This window comes from Danio rerio, chromosome 5, assembly GCF_052040795.2.
Source record: "Danio rerio strain M-AB ecotype USA chromosome 5, GRCz13ab, whole genome shotgun sequence".
Classification (NCBI taxonomy): Eukaryota; Metazoa; Chordata; class Actinopteri; order Cypriniformes; family Danionidae; genus Danio; species Danio rerio.
The window spans coordinates 73,354,245-73,375,880 of NC_141025.1; the positions used below are offsets into that span (position 1 = coordinate 73,354,245).

The 21,636-nt window shown below is 35.3% G+C and overlaps 2 protein-coding genes across 2 annotated transcripts in view; one reads left to right on the forward strand and one right to left on the reverse strand.

Moving 5' to 3' along the window:
* Positions 1–21,636, reverse strand: part of hip1rb (huntingtin interacting protein 1 related b) — a 346,918-nt gene that overhangs the window by 40,953 nt on the left and 284,329 nt on the right. The gene's annotated exons all lie outside the window — the stretch shown is intronic.
* On the forward strand, positions 3,420–21,569 carry zgc:114041. The gene is given in 5 exon segments (NM_001029972.2): positions 3,420–3,525; positions 11,789–11,997; positions 12,730–12,873; positions 14,652–15,422; positions 21,263–21,569. Coding segments are annotated over 4 exon segments (1,302 nt in total). The 5' UTR covers positions 3,420–3,525; positions 11,789–11,795; the 3' UTR covers positions 21,448–21,569.

Below are 21,636 nucleotides of genomic sequence, written 5' to 3' on the forward strand. Positions count from 1 at the left end.
TTGTTATTCCACTATTATTTTATATGCTTTAATTTAATGTGTATTTTGGGCGAAATATGGCAACCCTGATACTCTAGGCAAGGCAAGTTTATTTATATAGCACATTTCATACACAAGGGTAATCCAAAGTGCTTTTCATATATACAAGAATACAAGAAACAAAAAAAAATAAAATGATTAAAAGAATTAAAAATGATCAAAAACAGATTAAAATGCATTAAAACAGGTTATGAAAGAATGAAACAGAAAAGAAGGATATAATAGTGCGATCTGTGGGGCGTAGCACAGTGCTCATTTAGTAAAGGCACAGCTAAACAGACAGGGGTGGACTGGAACAGCATTTTTAACCGGGAAAAGTTGTTGAAGGTCAGGCCAAAGTGAATGGGGGGTGGGGGGACGATGTTTATGAAAAGTGGGAGGGGGGGGAGATGGCAGGCCAGATAAATCGTCAGGTCACCGGGAAATGTCTCAGTGCTCTCTGTTGCCAGTCCTCCCTTGTAAACAGATGTGTTTTCAGTCTTGTTTTGAATATGTCTAATGTTGGAGCACATCTGATCATTTCTGGAAGCTGATTCCAGCAGTATTGGCTGAAATTCTCTTGAAATTCTCTTGGAATTTCTAGTTTATATAATCCTAAAGATCTGAGTGATCTGTTAGGTTTGTATTCAGTGAGCATATCTGTAATGTATTGAGATTCTTGGCCAGTTAGTGATTTAAAGGGAAGTAATAATACTTCACAATCTATTCTGAATTTAACTGGGAGCCAGTGTAAAGACCTGAGGACAGGTGTGATGTGCTCTAATTTTCTGGTTCTGGTCAGAATCCTGCCCGCAGCGTTCTGGATGAGCTGCAACTGTCTGACTGTCTTTTTGGGAAGGCCAGTGAGGAGTCAGTTACAGTAATCCACCCTGCTGCTGATAAAAGCATGAACAAGCTTCTTTAAGTCCTCACTGGAAACAAAGCATTTAACTCTTGCCATGTTTTTGAGATGATAGGATGCTGATTTAGATACTGCTTTGACATGACTACTGAAACTCAGATCTGACTCCAGAATCACACCTAGATTCTTGACCTTTTTTGTTGTTTGTCCCCCAACTTTCACCTTTAGAACCTCATCTCTGCTCTCAAATTCAATGATCAAATATAATAGTTAGTTATAATAGTTATAAAAGTTAGTCGCGTGACCCCCCCCCCCCCCCCCCTCGACCTGTCTGACCAAATTAGTGAATACAAAAAATGGCATATAACATTGGTTTTAGACTACATACAGTTGAAGTCAGAAATATTAGCCCCCATTTGAATTTTTTTTCTTTGTCAAATATTACCTAAATGATGTTTATCAGAGCAAGGACATTTTCACAGTATTTCCTATAATATTTTTTCTTCTGGAGAAAGTCTTATTTGTTTTATTTCGGCTAGAATAAAGGCAGATTTAAATTTTTTAAACATCATTTTAAGGTCAAAATTATTAGCCCCTTTAACTTTTTTTGTTTCCGATAGTCTACAGAACAAACCATCACTATTTAATGACTTGCCTAGTTACAATAACCCGCCTAGTTAACCTAATTAACCCAGCTAAGCCTTTAAATGTCTTCTTAAGCTGTACAGAAGTGTCTCGAAAAATATCTAGTAAAATATTATGTACTGTCATCATGGCAAAGATAAAAGAAACCAGTTATTAGAAATGAGTTATTAAACTTATTATGTTTACAAATATGTTGGAAAAATCTTCTCTCCGTTAAACAGAAATTAGGGAAAAAATAAACAGGGGGGTTAATAATTCTGACTTTAACTGTATGTTTTAGGACCAAAATTTGGGATTAGCAACATAAATTTGGATTCAAGTTCTGCATCTGAACAGGATTTCAGACCTGGAAAGCAGTGCTTAATCCACTGTGAAACGTAATCAATAGACCTCAATGGTTAATCAATGATTGACAATAGCAGCATCTGCCAGCTTTTTATCCTCAAACAGCCTTTTATGTGTGTGTATGTTTGCCTGACTAGTTAATTTATTATTACAAATCTCATCCAAAGACTTTTGTTTGATTTGATTACATAATTATTTTACTGTGTTTGGGTAGTCTAGAAGGGATACAGCTGTGGATACTCACTTCTTTTAATATAGCGTTCATTTTTGGGACACTGTACAACAATAATAATAGTTTTACAGTGCTGTGAGGGGTAGGTTTAGGGTTGGGGTGTGGGTAGGTGTAATAAAATACAATTCAATTGGTAATTTAATAAATAATACGATTAATACTCTGTATAATTACTGTTTTTACACACTGAAACACAACAATTATTATTTTTACAATGCAGTGACGGTTGGGTTTAAGATTGTGGTAGGGGTAGACATTAATAAAATACAATTTAATGAGTAATTTAATAAATACTATGATTAATACTCTGCATAATTACTGTTTTTACACACTGAACCACAACAATTATTATTTTTACAATGCAGTGACGGTTGGGTTTAAGATTGTGGTAGGGTTAGACGTCAATAAAATACAATTCAATTGGTAATGTAATAAATAATACGATTAATACTCTGTATAATTACTGTTTTTACACACTGAACCACAACAATTATTATTTTTACAATGCAGTGATGGTTGGGTTTAAGATTGTGGTAGGGGTAGACATTAATAAAATACAATTTAATGAGTAATTTAATAAATAATATGATTAATACTCTGTATAATTACTGTTTTTACACACTCTACAACAATAATTATTAGTTTTACATTGCTGTAAGGGGTAGGTTAAGGGTTGGTTGTGGGTGGGTGTTAATAAAATACAATTTAATGCGAAATTTAATAAATAATACGAATACTATGAGGTATAATAACTGTTTTTACAAACTGCACAACAATAACTATTATTTTTCACATTTCTGTGAGGGGTAGGTTTAGGGTTGGGTGTGGGTGGATGTTAATAAAATACAATTTAATGAGTAATTTAATAAATTATATGATTAATACTTAGTATTTTTACTGTTTTTAAACACTGTAAAACATTAATTATTATGTTTACATTGCTGTGGTGGTTGGGTTTATGTTTGCGGTAGAGGTAGACGTTAATAAAATACAGTTAATAGATAATTTTATAAATATATCTCGTAAACTTCCAGCTGTATCTCTTCTAGCAACAACCCTGTATTTGTGAAATCAGTTGACGTAGTGATATGAAACTGTAGCTAATTCTGTCTAAATTTGCCTGGAACTACTTTTTCCGTTTTTCCTAAAATATTAATAATATAATCCATCAGTATTCCATCAAATAATCTTTGATATCGAATGAAATTGATTATGACTTTAATGTTCATTCGGCTTGCCATAGGAGGAGGCGTGGCCATCCTCGGTGAGTTTATAAATAGCTCTCTGCTTTATCAGTGGCTGGGGCTGCATCATCACAGTTTGCGGCCGGCTGCTATTGTGCTAGGACCATAAACATGAGGAGGACCTGAAGGAGCAGTAGACAGAAGAAGAAGACAGCAGTGTGCCCGCACTCACATCTCAGGTAAGTCTTTATATATATATATATAGATGCAGGACTTTATTTTTAAACAACGAAAGAACGAACGTACTCACCGGCGGAAGATTTCAAAACAGCAACAACGGTTATCATTCAACTGACACTGCCATAAAATGTATAATATAGTTAGTATATTGGTGAATAAAAGCAGATATATGAAGGAGACCGTGGTTCTTCACACTTTACTTCAATTCCAAATTTTTGACTGTCAATTTCGGTATACTGGAGTAGTAAAAACGACCTTGATATTTGTATTCTCTGGTCCTGAGGACTGGAATAACAACAGTCAGGGTAACATAAATAACGTATTTGAGCTTACTGCCATGGAAACATTTTTATTAATTATTAATGGTTTTAAGTTCACACATTTCAACTTTTTAGTTAATAATATAATCTAGGAAAAGATATATTTTTTTCAAAATCTAAACAGTGAAATCATATTAGACTATCAAAGTACATTACAGTCAATTAAATAGCTCTAATGTTGTTTTAAAGATACTTGCAATCTATTTCAGACCCAATATTCAAAGTAGCTTTGCTAAACAAAATAAAGAAGTGATAGTTAAAAAATAAACGAAAATGCGAATATAAAACCAGCTTTACCTCAATTTATTAATTTAGTCTACTTTAACTTGATAAACTTAAACCACAACTAAAATTAAAGATATGAATAATTAAAGACCATACCAACCAAATACATGTTTTTTGAATAATATATTTATAAAATTTTCAGGCAATACAGATACAAAAAACAAGTGAACAGAACAATGGGGTAGAAAAAGAAACTGTAATAATAATAATAATAATAGATAAATAAAATAAAATTTTAATTAAACCAAATTTAAAAAATAAAATAAGGGGTGTCAATAAAATTAGAGATATTGCATATTCGTACACCATATATAGTGCAGGACTTTATTTTAAAACAATGAATGGACGTACATATTTAATCACAGTCGAAAGATTCCCTTTCTAAACAGCAACAACGGTTAACATTAAACTGACACTGACATTAAATATATAATATAGTTTGTATGATGTTGAATAAAAGCAGATATATGAAGGAGACCGTGGTTCTTCATACTTTTTACTTCAATTCCAAATTTTGGACTGTCAATTTCGCTATACTGTAGGTAAGTAGAGTAGTAAAAACGACCTTGATGTTTGTAGCTATAGTGTGGTCATGAGGGCAAGAATATGTAAATAACATTACTGTATTTGAGCTTACTGCCATGGAAACATTTTTCTTAATTATTGAGGTAACGTCGATTTTAAATTCACACATTCCAACTTTTTAGTTAATAATATAAACTCAAAAAAGTATTTTTTTTCTAAAATCTATACAGTGAAATCATATTAGCAGCCAATGCCCATCAAAGTACATTGTTTACAGTCAACTGAATAGTGCTAATGTTGTTTTGAAGTCATACTTGTATCTAAATTCAGACCTAATATTCAAAGTAGCTTGGTAAACAATATAAAGAAGTCATCACAGTTAAAAAAACGAATGAATATGCGGATATAAACCAGCTTTACCTCAATATATTAATTTAGTCTACTTTAACTTGATACTTAGTTTGATACTTGATGCTTAAACCACAACTAAAATTAAAGATATAAATAAATAAAGACCATACCAACCAAATACAGTTTTTTTTTTAAATAATGTATTGTTTTAAATAATGTATTTATTTAGAATATAGGGGGAGGGGATTTTAATAATCATAATAATAATAGTTAAATAAAACTAAATTTAATTATTATTATTATTATTAAAAAAGGGGGAGGGGGTCAATAAAGTTAAGGATATTGCATATTTATACACCACAAACCTTCACAAGATCTGACCTCATTAAATCAACCCGCTGATAATGTAGGACCAGACAGAATCTATGAATTTTTTTTTTCTATTTCTATTTCTGTATTTTATTTTTTATTTTTCTATAAAATGTATTTAAAAATCTGAAGATTTATATGGAATGATTCTGGGAATATCATAATTAAAAACAAATTATATGAAATAAAAAATAACTTTTTACTTTTGTTTGACGTTTACAATGCAAATTCTATTAGATCTATTTATTTGGTTAACAAAGCAGGCCTCTCGTATAATATATCCACTAGAACACAGAAAATATTACTTTACAAACTGTATTGTACATTAATTCATATAAAAAAAAATATATTAGTCAAAAATATTACTGACATTCTATTTTTTTTAAAACAATGAAATAAATATAAATTTACATATATTTACACAAATAAATAAATAGACTCAGTGATGGACTCAGTGGCTGAAAATCTGTGCATTTCTGTGCGCTCAGCTTCCGTGTGGCCCTACCGAAGAGTATGGAGGTTATGTTTAAACCCATATACAACAAAAATAGACCCCACCTCTCATGAAAAAAAACATCTTTGCCATGTAAAACACAAGTTAAGCAGTCCAGTGGTACATATTCAAGTATTTCCCAAGACTTTGTAGGGGTTTTGTCTGTGTTCCAGTTCAGGCGAATATTTTCTTGCCCAACAAGTCAAGAACGTGCAAAGAGTTTTTTATGTTGCCAAATACATGTTAAAATGTACCCTAAATTTAATATTAGCTTGTTTTTTTTTTAATGTTTCTAATTTTAACACGTTATTTTCAGTGTATTTGTGTTTACCCAACATTGATTTGAGGTAAAGCTGGTTTTATATTCGCACATTCATTCATTTTTAAACAGTGACAACTTGTGACATGCTCTCTATATTGTTTACCACGCTAATTTGTATATGTGGTCTAAAATAGCACGCAAGTATGACTCCAATTAAAAATAATCTAGGATTTCCTCTAGGATTTTTTCCAGCTGTGGTTGCAGGCCTTTTTTTTTACACAGATCTACAAACTACCTGTGGCGTTATTTCAATGACAAATGTCGTGAGCGCAGTGATACAATTCGAGATTGCATTTATCTCTGTGCTTGCGCGCCGATTTCCAATAAACACTGCTGAAGTGCAATTTAGTGCGTTTATGTAACAAGTATGTCCCTAACATTTATTAGATTTGCTATGAATATTTGTGAATGTCTCCAATAGACCTACAGAGTGACGTTAATGCGTCCTGAAGTAAAGTGAAACGGCTACACATCGTGTTTGCTGGCCTCACGCATCACGCACCTGTCAGTCAGTCAGTCGGCACGTAACCTTAAAGAGTTAAACAAACAGCGCACAGCACTACTATGGTTACAGAAAAGTTTGTTCTGTTATATTTCACTTTCCTTTTAATACGTTTTGGTCCGATTATCACCCGCTATTAAAAAAAACACGACAATGTTTTTGAATAAGAAGCTGTTATGTAGCCGTGGCAGGATAAATTTTGGCATGGCGCAACGCCATGGAAGAATGAAAGTACCGGAAACCATCTAATATTATTCCAAACACATGCTTAAATTTACACAGATTTAAAAGTTATTCAGCTATTTGTGTTTAACCAACAATGATAGTTCATCTGAAATATCAGAAGTTACTCGGTTTTCAGTGTTGTTAAATTCTAGAGCACTTGTAAATCTAATGTTTATTGCCTGATTGAACTACTGTAATAAACATTAAATTACAACTTGACCAAAGTTCTCTATTGTGCTCGTATTTGATATTTCAGATATCAAATCATATTTTATGTGTCTTTAACTTGTCAAAATAACATTTAAAAAAATATATTGTTCAAAATTCAGCCTGATTTGTTTAGTGAGTTTAATATAATAAGTAAATGAAATGACTTGTACCATTAGTTTGGTTTCATTTTTTAATGCCCCTACTCATTTAAACAATTTACAGTTCTGCCAGTTTTTTTTAAGTGTTTAAACATGCAACAATTAGATGCTGGTACAGAATGTACACCATAATAAACCAGAGGCTTGATGATGATTTTGCCTTATAAACCTTAGGAGAGCCTGTATTTACTTTTCATAAGCAGTTTTTCGTTCTTCATTCAGTTTGATGGTTTCTTTTCTTGCATTACATGTGAGGAAACAAGTCTAGGATTAAAGTAAGTGTTCAGCAAATAAACTTTTTGTATGCAATTATATACAATTTTTACCAGGACATTCACCAAACAGACAATTGCTGGTTGACTTAAAAGTTTATTTGAATTAACCTTATGAGTCATTTTAAATTACATAAAAGTGTTTTAAAGCTGCTTTAAAATAAGCTTAAGCATGATTAACCAATAGTTTAAAACATGTTATCATGATCTATTACTTCACAATAAAGCCGGAAGATTTTATTGCTATATGTCATCTGATGTATTTTTTGAATGTTCTGGATTGGATTAAGGGTTTAATAAGACTTTAAATTACAATTATATTGTATTTAAATCTATTATATTTGCATTAATATGATATTGCAATTAAATCTTAAATTAATTTATTTATTATCTTTATTGTAATATTATTTTCTTACATTTCTGTATATTATATAATAAATAAATGCAGTAATAAAGATTTTTTTTAAACTTATTTAAAAATAAATAAATAAATAAATGAATAAATATATTTAAAAAATAAATGCATAAATAAATTCATATATACATATTTATTTATTTATTATCTTTATTCTAATAATATAAATTCATTATTAATCAATTTGTTATATTATATAGTAAATAAATGCAGTAATAAATAAATAAAATAATTAAACTTATTAAAAAATAAATAAATGCTTTAATACAATATTTGTAAAATAAATAAATAAATGCATACATAAATTAAGTTGTGCATTTATTATCTTTATTATAATAATGTTTTTTTATATTTATTTTTCTTTATATTATATAATAAAAATAAATGCAGTAATAAACAATAAAAATAAAATAAAACATTAAAAATAAATAAATGCTTAAATACCATATTTTTAAATAATTGCATAAATAAATGAATGTGTTAATTCATCGTTTTTATTGTAATAATGTAAATTTCTTACATTTAATTTTTTTTGTTATTCAATAAATAAATGCTGCGATAAACAAATAAAATAACTTTTTAAAAAAATAAATAAATGCTTAAATATAATATTTTTAAAAATAAATAAATAAATGCAAATAAATAAATGCATAAATGAATACATACACAAATAAATAAATGCAAAAATAAATAAATATAAATATAAAAACAAATAATTTAATTCAAGTTTAAAATAATAAAATATAAATATGTTAAGAAAAAATATACAGAAAAAAATACATGCAGAAATATAATAAGTGGAGTGAGTCATATGTTTTAAGGTCATAGGGGTTTAATGGCTGTTTTATTACATCACACTGAGAAAACAAGTGTAGGACACAGGGCTGTAATGAACTGTGCTGTAATATGAGTATGTTGGTCTGCTGTTGACTCAATGGGAATGAAGGCCTGGCTCGGGCACTGATCGCAGCAGTGGATCAGGCATTGTGGGTCATGTGTTGACGCACAAGATCGCATGATTTCTGGCACTTGCTTAATATTTCCATTGTGACCCATCCATAGTTCCTTTATTATTTGTTTTGTTTTTGATTCTTAATGCGGTCACTAGCTTTTTTTTATTTATCTACTAGATTAAATTGAGTGTTTAGCAGCTGGAGTTTATGTAAAATACGAAAAGAATGGAATCATCGATGAAATAATAAACAGTTATAAGAAATAAATCCGTACAGACGTACAGTGGGTACAGAAAGTATTCAGACCCCTTTTTAAACATTTTGAAAAAATGGTTCCCATGCCAGATTTTAGTTTGCCGACTTTTCTTCTGCCTTTAACACAATTCAACCACACATTTTATTAGTAGACTTCTTGAACAGTTTGACCTTAGTAATAACCTGGTGGGCTGGATGCTTAACTTTTAAACTAATCGAATGCAAAGTGTTAGAGTGAATGGATGCTTATCTGATAAAGTTGTTTCACCTCTGATATACATCATTTACACAAATATGTGCCAGAGTAGGTGGGGAAATAGAACCACTATCATGCAGATGACACTGTCATTGTCAGCCAACTTTATGATAATGAAACCGGTCATGGTCCAGTACTTACTGATTTTGTCAGATGGTATGCGGAGTCATATCTTTAGTTAAATGTATTAAAGACAAAAGATATGATAATCGGGTGGCACAGTGGGTAGAATGATCGCCTCACAGCAAGAAGGTCACTGGTTCGAGCATCGGCTGGGTCAGTTGACATTTCAGTGTGGAGTTTGGATGATCTCCCAGTGCTGGTGTAAAGATTGCAGACGTCAACGACCGGAGTGAGAGGTGCTAGTAATGCACCAAAAATTAGTTTTTCGACCATCATAAAACACGAAGAAGAGGAATTCTCCATTCTTGCTATTGGATTTACTTTAATCAGCCAGACACAGGCTTCACAGCTCTGTGAATGGCAGTGGCGTCACTTAATGATCTGTGATCAGTAAATGTAGCTTGTGTGGACGCTACTTGCTTAAAATAATAGCTTCGCTACTGAAAAACTATTTGATTTATAAAGTAGGGATGCTACCGTCATGCTGCTGAGAAATGTAGTTAAGCTAGTAGCGTCTCTACTTGTAGCGGCGCTACTGCCCAACACTGCATATAACCATAGACGCTGGAAAGAAAGATACATTTTGGGTGAACTATCCCACCAGTTAAACTCCGTAGACCCGGTACCGGGTCCGTGATGTCATCAACTTTCGATTTAAGATTAAAAGGGCTGCTCCAGACCATGTGGTTTTGTTTGAAAGTGTAGAAGCTATATTTTATGCACATATGCATCACTTTGGTTTTTATTCTACGGTACAAAAGTTATTTACACTTAAATACACAGTATTTAGTATACCCGAGCTGGGGATTTTACATTGGTTCGTTTTTATATTTTTCATTTGACACATGTACAAGTTATAGCTCAAATGAAAGCTCTTGCCGGTGCTCATACGGTTCTAGCATTCTTTTTACTGAATTATATTCACATATCAAACAGTTGCTAAATGAATTGGGGTGTTTCCATGGTGCAGAAGTGAAAACAATACATTTATGATCAATAAGCAGCCCCAGATAGCACAGACAGCTGTCATCTCTTACTTTATGCTATGTGCTTCAGGGCCATTTCTCCTCTGTTTTTGAGGTGATGTGCATAAGTAATCCTTTTATATGTCTGACGTGGTCCAAACACAGTGAATTATGTTTGATCAAACAAAAGAATAGTGAAATATGAAAACAATGATTGGTCCCTGTGGCTTGTACAGCACATCTCATCAGTTGGAATACGATAACTTTTGCATAGATTATGGTAGATACCTTTTTCTTTTTTCCTTTGATTACAGACATGTGCAGGAACCACCAAATTTAATTACAGCACGCTAGACCACACAGAACCTAAAACGTACACTTTCAAATTTGAGTTTATAAAAAAATACAAAATACAAAAAGCATCTCTTTTTTTTTTTAGGTGTTTATTATAAGACAGACAACATATAAAGATATTTTAAACATCTTCAATAGTGTTTTATGAAAATTCAAAGAGTTTTCTTTAAAATGAGACTAAATTTTTGCATTTACACCTCTGCATGTAGATTTGGGAAGCTTTTAAATTTGGGTATGCAAAATCCAGGCGGAAATCTTAAAATAACAGCAGAGTTTAACTGGTTTAAGGTCACATGATATGAAAATAAAAAAAAGATGTTTTCATATGTGAGTTTATCTATTAGCTAATGAAACACTGTGTGCTCCAAAATCTGCATTTAGAAAATAAAAAAAAAACCCAATATAAACACCGAAAGCTTGCAGTTTAACACTTCTGGCTAAATGGATCAACTTTTAAAAAAAAAATTTTTTACATTACCTCATGCTTCAGTTTTTCATCAAATCTTGACCAATTAAATGCTCTATAGTATCTAAATTCATCTGCTCCCTTCAAGGTTCCTTTCATTTTTATGGGTTTCCCCCATAGTCCAAAGACATTCGCAATAGGTGAATTGGATGAACTAAATTGGTCGTAGTGAATGAGTGTGTGTGAATGTGTGTGTATGGATGTTTCCTAGTACTGGGTTGCAGCTGGAAGGGCATCCGCTGCTTAAAACATATGTCAGAATAGTTGGTGGTTCATTCCGCTGTGGAGACCCCCGATAAATAAGGGACTAAGCTGAAGGAAAATGAATTAATGAATCAAAACACTTCATGGACCTTAAAACATTTAATTTAATTGAAGTTACATGTTAGTTTGTATTATAGAACTACAGAAGTATTCTAAATCTGTGTGCTGTTATTTTGCAGATTGAGAATGTCGAGGTACTCGAGAGACCCACCAGATGGTGGTTATGGCTGGGTTGTGGTTGCATCGGCTTTCTTCATCATGGGACTAACCGCTGCAGTGCTGAAAAACTTTGGCTTGTTTTTCCTAGAACTCCAAAACTACTACAGCGTCCTCACCAGCACTACCTCATTGATGACCTCCACCACCATTGCAGTGTTTCATCTGGGATGTAAGGAGTGTCTTTTTTTCTGTATGGATTTTTTTTTTTTTTTTTACAACAGTTCAACAAACAAGAATAAAAGAGAAAAATCTGAAAGGAAAAAAATTAAATAACAGTAGAAGGTCAAATTCATGGTTCACAATAAGATTGTATTAGTTAATTACTAATTACTATATATATATATATATATATATATATATATATATATATATATATATATATATATATATATATATATATATGATACAAATTTTATATACATTTTAATTTCTATGTAACAAAGTAGTTTTGTGTTGTTTAGTTTTTATGCATGTACAGTTGAAGTCAGAGTTATTAGTAGGCCCACACGGAATCTGCGCGCGCAGAATTCCGCAGATTTCTGCAGATTTTTAGCCCATCATTAATTCTGTTTATTTACTTGAGTAAATGTGTAAATCTGAATTTATTAAGTTTTTATTTAGTAATTTTTTACTTTTTATTTCATATATTAAGGTTTTAGTTATGATACTCCGCTGGATACTCCCAAAATAATTTCGCAGAAATCTGCAGATTTTTACCAAAATTCTCGGCAGAAATAGCAAAAAACGTCCGCAGATTCCGTCTGGCCCTGGTTATTAGCCTACATGTCCACATTGAAATGTAAACTAAATATATAGTTAAATAAATAGTATATGCGTGTATAAATAGTGTTGTTGTTCCACAATTATTGTTAATTATTAAGATTATTTTGGGACTGTTCAGCTCCTCTGGCCAGTGCTCTCAGCATGCATCTGTCTCAACGGCCTGTTATCATGATCGGAGGACTTCTGGCCGCCTCAGGAATGATTATCGCCTCTTTGGGCCTCAGTCTGCCTTGGATGTATCTGTCTGTGGGTGTAATTCAAGGTAAGCTTAAGCTTTTAAGATTTTAAACCGCTATTTAAAAAAACGACCGAGTATTTTGAAAAAGAAGCTGTAATAGCCGTGGCGGGGTGAATTTTGCTGTGGCGGCCCGCCACGGAAGAATGAATGTAGTGGAAACCATGGAATAGCCCTAGACTATAGTGATCGATGATTGGCTCCTGTACTAGAAGGAGGGGCTTTATTTGCCATACTTATTGTTACAGATTTCCCCATTCAAAACAATACAAGTGACATGTTTTGTGTATTCTATAATCTTTGGGAGTAGTAACAGTTATAACTGGCCCTTTGAGGGCTGCCATTATGCTGAGGTGGCCACAGTGAAAATGAGTTTGACAGCCCTGCTCTAAACAATCAGTATTAAGCTGGAATTATACTCGCGCCTGGTGCCGCCTCGCGCACCTCCGCTGACTGCGCGCCCACCTCGCGAGGCTTTTATACTCGCCGCGTTCGCCGTTGTAATATTCTTTAAAACGACAGGGGGCTGTCAAAAGAAACCCACCGTAAAGTCAGACGGATAAACAGAGAAGTAGAAAGTTTCCGGAACTATGTCATATCATAATATAGTTCAACATTTCAACTATTGATTTTGTATTGTTTTTATACATTATTTTAATAATTATAAGTATTTTTAAAACAATTCAAGATTTTTGTTTATCAAATCACTTGCTTTTGTTCATATCTCGGCCAGTTTTACCATTTAAAGTTTATAATAATATTAATCACAAGAGAACATGAGTTGCTTTACAAATATATTTTATTATGGCAAGAATAGAAGCAAAAAAAGAAAAGATTTTTTTCGAAAAAGATTCTTTTTCAGATTTAGCCCCCTCCACAAATATATAAATCAGTGTAATAAAACATAGTGGAAAAACATATTCTGCATTTGTAATTAATGACAACAGAACATGAGTTACTCTACAAATATATGTTTTATTATCGCAAAAAAAGCACACTTACTAAAAAATACAGATTTTTTTTTTAGATTTAGCCCGCTCCACAATTCACACATTATTGTCAGGCTGGTGTCTGTCCTCTTCTTATGCTAAAAAGGCAGTGATGGTTCAACATTACAGATCATTATCACCAATAAAGCCCAGAGAAACAGGGCATCAGTATATTGTAAACCGATAGCGATAGGTTTAAATATTCCTTAGTTATCAAAAAAATACTTCTGTGACTTCATTAGTTTTGTAACTATTAAACTGTTTTAAATTCAAAATTAAACAAAATACATCAGTGTAAAACCTATAAATGGTGGAAAAACATATTCTGTGATTGTGTACCTGGTCTCCACTTTTGCCATGGCATCTTTTGGTTTTAATAAATTTATTCTTCAGGTTTTTCCAAACCTTTTAACAAAAACTTTCTCCTTTCCCACGGCTGTTGCTATTTCTAGCCAAGAATTATTGATCATTAGGTTATCTCTCTGATCACGGGTCATTAGATGTGTGTACAGTCGTACTGTTTCAGACAAAATCTCTTCAAAGTGTATCATATTCTACTCAAATCAGTTGCGGCGCCGTGCGCACTCTTCGCTTGAGTCTCAATAAATGCCCGACGCACCGCCAGCCAAAATCATGCCACGCGCACCTAAAGCGAACCTCCGCAAACTCCGCGATGACGTCATATTCGCCGCGCGCACTCAAGCGAACAAGTGGACGCATCGAGTATAAACAAGGCTTCAGGTGAAAAATTCATATATAAACATTTAACCTAACAGTTTCTTCATTTGATTTATTTCTCTTTTTTGTCTAACCTAGGACTGGGGGTCTCATTTACTTGGGTTCCAGCAAACAGCATGGTCAACCACTATTTCAAGCGCTGGCGTCCCATCGCCTGCGCCATCTCCAGTTCAGGAGAGTGTGTCTTTGGCATGGCCTTCAGCCCGTTTTTCCAGTGGCTCATTGAGAGCTACTCCTGGCGGGGCGCTCTTCTGGTCATCGGCGGTCTCCAGCTCAATCTGATTGTTTGTGGCGCTCTGATGAAGCCCCTTCAACCTGTACAAACCTCCAGGAAAGCTGTGCTGGACTCAAAAGAGGAAACCGGGACATCCAAAAAAGTCACTTTCCAATGTTCTCTCATTCAGAGGCCTGAGCTGCTGCTTTATATTGTGTTCGCCATCTTTGCTGCCGCAGGTTTTTTCATCCCGCCGTTGTTCCTGGTGCCGTATGTCAACAATTTAGGCATGGATCAATACTGGGCTGCCTCTCTTTTGTCAGTGCTGTCATTGGCAGATCTGTTGGGCAGGCTGGGATGTGGCTGGCTGGCTAATCTGTGCCTTTTGCGAAACCTCCAGCTGTTGACTATGGTTGCGACGGCTATGGGAGTGGTGTTGCTCCTGCTGCCCATCGCGTACGGCTACTGGAGCGTACTGGTATTTACATCGCTCTATGGTTTTTTGTTTGGCTGTGTGGTGGCCATTCATGTGACCAGTATTGTGGATATCGTTGGACTGGAGGGTTTTGACAGCGCTCTAGGACTCTTCATGCTGTTACGGAGCATTGGAGGATTTCTGGGTCCACCTGCTGCAGGTCAGTGCTTGCGTTTTGCCAGAAAGTTTTAATTCTGTCAATAATTGTTTGCCTTCATCATGTTAGGGCTGCACAATGTATCATTTCAGCATTGATATCGCAATGTGCATATTCGCAATAGTCACATTTCAAGATATGCAATGTTGAGTCAGAGTTATAGTTGACCAGGAGATAGAGAATTGTTTTTAATTGCTGTAAAAAAATATATGGCTCTATATTAGCGCTGGTGGGAGGCGTGCGTTGGCTCAAGGCCACAGGCCGAGTGACTTCATGCTCCAGCAGTGCCGATATACAGCCATAATGCACTGCTATGAGTGTAATATTGTGTTTATACAACAGTTCGATGGCATAATCGTATATATAAAAAAGAAAATCAAACATGGAGAGTCTGAAAACCCTTTTGTAAGAGGAACTACTTTATTCCGCCATTCATTCACATCTGCAGCTGACGTAAGAACAGCAGAAACCATTGCCACTTCACCAACGTCACTGTAGAGCTAGTATTTGAATGATTCTCCAGCGTAATATCTAGATTGCTGAAGAGCGTGTGTTTGTGTGCATGGAAATGTATTATCCTCCCTCCCTGTTAAATCTGATCTAACAGGGCTCGAAATTAACCTTTTTGCTTGGTAGCACCGGTGCTCCTAACTTTAAAAATTTAGACTTATCAGCCAAAATTTAGTTGCACCCACCAATTATGAGCACCGTTACTACAAGTTTTATACAAACAGATTTATTGTATTTGAAATCAACACTAATCAAACTAACAAGCAAAAAATAATAATAATATAAATATGCGTGCGTGAGGAAAATATGTCTCAACGAAATCCCGTGATCACAAGAAAATAGATTTTTATAACATAACTGAGTGACTAAAGCATACACGGAGCGCTCACCGGCCCTGCACGCACTGCTTGAATGAATCTGTTAACTGTATAACTCTGCTGTTCTCACAAGTGCTGTCGGATATTGCACTGATGCTTTTGACATATATTGTACCTTATTATATGCATACTTCATGTTAATAGCCATACCGGCCTTTTCATGAGTAGCGATATTAATTTACTCAGTGTAAGCCCGTTTGCGATGGTGTACGTGATGTTAAATTTGACATATAGCTGCTCTCGTGCTAGATGTGGCAAACAGTTACCTGAAAACTCCATCCCACGGACTTTTTATAGCGGACTTGAAGCCAACAGAAGTCTTCTACTCTTGGAAAAGTGTAGATGGTGGATTAACATTCAGCACATGATCACCAGTAAGATGTGTCATTATTTGTAACTACTGTAGATGGTTTCTAAAACTAAATCTGTCCGCGTTATCTTCAATCTCATCTTTAGCGCTTTAGTTTTCCGCGGTAGTAGCTCTCTCTGTCATCCGAAGCCAGAAGGCGCTGACTGAGTGATTGACAGCTGATATTAACCAATCATTCGCGTTCAGTGTTAGAGCAGTGGGCCAATAAGAAGAGCGCGAAGCCGGGGCAAGCATTACGGACTTGGCTTTGTTTACTGCAGCAAGTTGACATGACAACTGTTTTAAACCATTCCTGAGCGCTGCGTTTCCCATTCCAAGTGCAGACAAAGAGCTTAGAGATGCATACTGCGTGAATGTCTCCCGAATCCGCGCATGTGATGAACATTTTGCAGTAAAAACTGGTCGCACACAACAATTTTAAGCACTTGCAGAAATGCTCCCAAATATATTTTAAGGTCGCATAGATAACATTTCGGTCGCATATGCGACCAAAATGGTCACAATTTCGAGCCCTGTCTAATCCATTTTTTTTGTTCGATTCACCTTTATTTGTATATCACTTTTACAATGTAGATTGTGTCAAAGCAGCTTCACATAGAAGATCATAGTAAATTGAAACCGTGTCGGTCCAGTTTTCAGAGTTTAAGTTCAGTTGAGCTCAGTTCAGTGTGGTTTAATAATCACTACTGAGAGTCCAAACACTGAAGAGCAAATCCATCGATGCGCAGCTCCACAAGTCCTAAAACATGAAAGTTAGTGGCGTCAGCGCCAAGGTTATTATTGTTAACGAAAACTAACGAAAAACTAAAATGTAAAATAATTGTCGTTAACTGAAATAAAAGTAAAAACGAGAGTTTTTTCAAAAACTAGAAATAACTGAAACTTTATTGTGTACATATACAAAACTAACTGAAACTAACTAAAATGATAGCAAAAACCTCCTTCGTTTTTGTATTTGCAAATGTATTTAATACATCTTACTGTAAGCCTTTTAGAAGTAAATATAATCCGCGCTGCAGGTGTTTGTGTTTGACCCTTTCGCACCTCAGAGTCTCCTGCCGCCATTGGCCAGATCGAGCCGACTCTCCTCCAGTCATCCTCGCTGTTGCTCCCGCGACAAAAACAATTAGTGGACATGACAGCAGCACAGCGACAGCATTAAATAAAGACACTTAAAAGTATTACTTTAACACGTTTGTGCCCAATAATGGGTTTTATTTCTGTATCGCGATCACGAATGAATTTTTTTAACCGGATCTTCTAAGTGAACCGGTTGAACTAGTTCACCAAATCGAACGGAATAATTTGTAACGATTTGCGTCTCCATTAAGCACTTATTCACCAACTACTTACTTTATAACAAGGAAAAAGGAAAAAACTTCACCAATTGGGGAAAGTGAGGAATTAAAAAACCTTAAGAGAAACCAGGCTCAGTTGGGCACGACCATTTCTCCTATGGCCAAACGTCTTGTGCAGAGCTGCAGTCTAGGCGCTGGAGAAACTGGATGTTAGCGAGACTCATTAGTCCCCGGAGCGTCACAGGAATCAGTCTCATGCGCTACACTCCTCCATGACCACCACAGCAACTGCTAAGAATACGGCCTGGTCCAGGATTATGGAAACCTTGGGATCATTTCGTCGCTGGTCTTGGATCAAATCAGTGGCACTGCATAGTCTCTGAGGGCCTCGGGATGAGTATCCTCAGGTGGAAATAGGGCATAAAGAGAATAATTGGTGTAGCTGCTGTTCATTAGTGTAGCTGCTGTCCAGGAGGGCCGGTGTCCCTGCAGGGTTTAGCTCCAACTTGCCTCAACACACCTGCCTGGGTGTTTCGAGTATACCTAGTAAGACCTTGATTAGCTTGTTCAGGTGTGTTTAATTAGAGTTGGAGCTAAAATCTGCAGGACACCGGCCCTCCAGGAACAAGTTTGGTGACCATAGACAATAATGGATAAGCAGCATAGACTGTAAAATATATGGACGTAGTGTCCGTGACGTCACCCGTAGGTTTCTAAAGAGCGCAAAAGAAGCCACAAGTAGGTGTGGCCAACCGTCGCCTTTTTGTTTGCGCGTCATCACACCCACGGCAGGATACCAAACAAGGGCAAAGAGGCGGAGAGTGAGCGGAGCTACAGACACCTGCTGGTATTTAGCTTGGACCTGGTTCAGACACACTTTACTTTGGGAAAATACTTTATCACCTGTGACTCGTTTGTATTCTGACCACTTGTGCTTGGTTGTACACTATATCAATAAAGTGTTTAGACTTTTAAAAACACTGCTGTAACACACTGAGCCACTAAACATTGTTCTTATGACGTTTTTCAACAGGAGGAAAACGCGAATTACTTCCAAACACTTCAGATATAGTCTGTGTTAGTTAATGTAAGACTATTGATGAAATCCAGCATAACACTATGACAACGCTTCCGATGACTGTTCTAGAGCCTACAGCTAATCAATCTGACAGATTCTGGAGTGCATTACAGCTCTAAATATAAATATAAATGATCTTAAATAAAACAAATACATGTATAGAGATGGTATATAAGTGTATAACTTTACTCACATGGGAAACGGAGGCCACGTGAATGGTTTGTGAGCACAATTAAGTGCACTCAGCATGACATTCTATCTAATAATTGTAGGAAACAAGTCCAAAAGGCAGTTGACTGTGTAAAGCCACATAAAACAACACAGAAATACGATAAATATGCAGAGATCAGTGGCTAATCTGCAGGAGTCAGCTGAGGTGACGTGACGGCGACCAACGAGACCTAGCTGTCACTCAAGTGGCCACGCCCTTAATTATGCAAACTTAATACAACTTAATATAAAGGAAACGGATGAGTTAAAAAAAATTCACCCCCCTCACAGTTGTCATGAAGGGTAATATTAGCTGTATTAACCAAAATCTTTTTTTGTACCAGGCTGTAAACACCTTTTCTTCTGCTGTAAAGTTGGCCATTCTAACAGTGGGCTCAATTGAAATTTGCTCTGTTTTGGAGCCAGGAGCGGCCAGGACTAGTGGAATTTCGGATGAATTGCAGTTTTAGTTACTTCCGTATTGGCTTCCTCAGGGAGAGCGGGAGGTTGCCGCTTGATAAGCAGGAAAGCACGGGGTAAAAGAGATTAAGTGCTTAAGTGCTTTCATGTTTGGAGCACCTAAATAATGGCTTTTATTGTTTGTTCAGACAACTGTAGGGGTAATTTACAGTTTTAACCCAAAGAATGACCAGTCTGTCGGGTGAAGAAGGTCAGAGACAGAGATTCAAATAAATAAATCAAGTTTACTGAAGATAGTTTGCAGTTTCATCAGCCGAAGCCAGCTTTAACACTCGCAATGAGTTCCCAGGCCGCTTTGCTTACAATCACAAATCAATAACAATTATACTCTCACATAACGTCATTAACTGCGTCACCACTTTAAACATTTTAGATCAGTGGTTCTCAAACTGTGGTACGTGTACCACTAGTGGTACGCAGGCTTCCTTCTAGTGGTACGCGGAGGAATAAAATATGTCATGTATATGCTACATATTTCAAAATTTAGCAAAAAATATGTATATAATATTCCATATATGACTTTTAGCCTATATTTCTGAGGTAATCTGCCACGTTTTTTTAACTGTGCAGAGTTGTAGCTGCTTTACTGGGCCTACTACGCTACTTTATTTCAATACTGCTCATTTTGGTGGTACTTGGGGAGACAATTTTTTTCTGAGGTGGTACTTCATGAAAAAAATTCGAGAACCACTGTTTTAGATAGTATTAACTCATAGAAATAACAATAGAAACGGTAGTTTTCCAGTCTTCAGCCCTTCAGTAGAAAATAGTTGCAAATAGCCTGAAAATAGTTACAAAGAGACAGGCAAATTTCACTGAACATACTTATATTAAGCAATGTGTTAACTTATTCATTATTCAATAATCATCTTCATAAAAATAATGAGAAACGGGATGATGAGAAAAGGATAAACGTTGATCCATGTTGAGACGGATTGGAAGGTATAAATCCGAATCCCTCAGTACTTATTTATAATGAGGTAAAACAACACCTTTCTAAAGTTTTCTAAAGTCTTTTTGTGGCAACTTAATTGCTTTAAGTTCCATCCACTTAAATCTTTTAAAAATCAAGTTAACCTAATTGATTTGTGTTAGGACAGCATGAAGGAATTGTGTGGAAGCCTGCATATTTTGGCAGTCTTTCTGTGTTGACGTCAGTTTGATGCTTCAGCCACAATATTCTAAGCCACGCCTCTCTAACCATTAGTTTGCTATGAGGGTATGATGCTCAAAAAGAAAGCCCCACCCCCTACTCAATATTCCATTTCAGTTGCAAGTACATTAACACGCTGAAATAAAAGTCTCAGCCACTTCTGGTTCACGCAGGTCAACTCCGGTCACCACAAACACAGTTAGTGCGCTATATGTCAGCGCTCTGAGGCTACAGTAACTGAAAAAGTTTATTCAGTGTGTGTTTTAGGCAGGATGATATGGAGACCTGGCTAACAGCAGGTGTTTTCAGTGTTCCCGCTGGCTCTCTGTTTACCGTCTCATGTTTCTCTTGTGTATCTGTGCGTCAGGCTGGCTGGTGGACTGGACTCACAACTTCGGTGCTGCTTTCTACTTGTCTGGCATCTGTCTGCTCCTGTCTGGGTGTTTCGTGGTGCTCGTGGACTGGCTGGTGGAGAAGAAAAAGAAGAAGAAGCTCCAGGAAACACTTCAAGATCCATGCACTGAGACTACAGATCTCAAAGCAGATGTTTAAAAGCCAGGGAGGATTTTTTACCAGTGTTTTATTATTTCATTATATGAATTTTTTGTCTATTTAAAGCCATATTTTATGAAAGCCATTGTTTTTATCTTTTAATAAAAGCAACAAGGATATAAGTACCTCAATTCTCCGCACATAACTTCACTGGATTTATTTTAAGATTGATCATATACAGTGAGACGT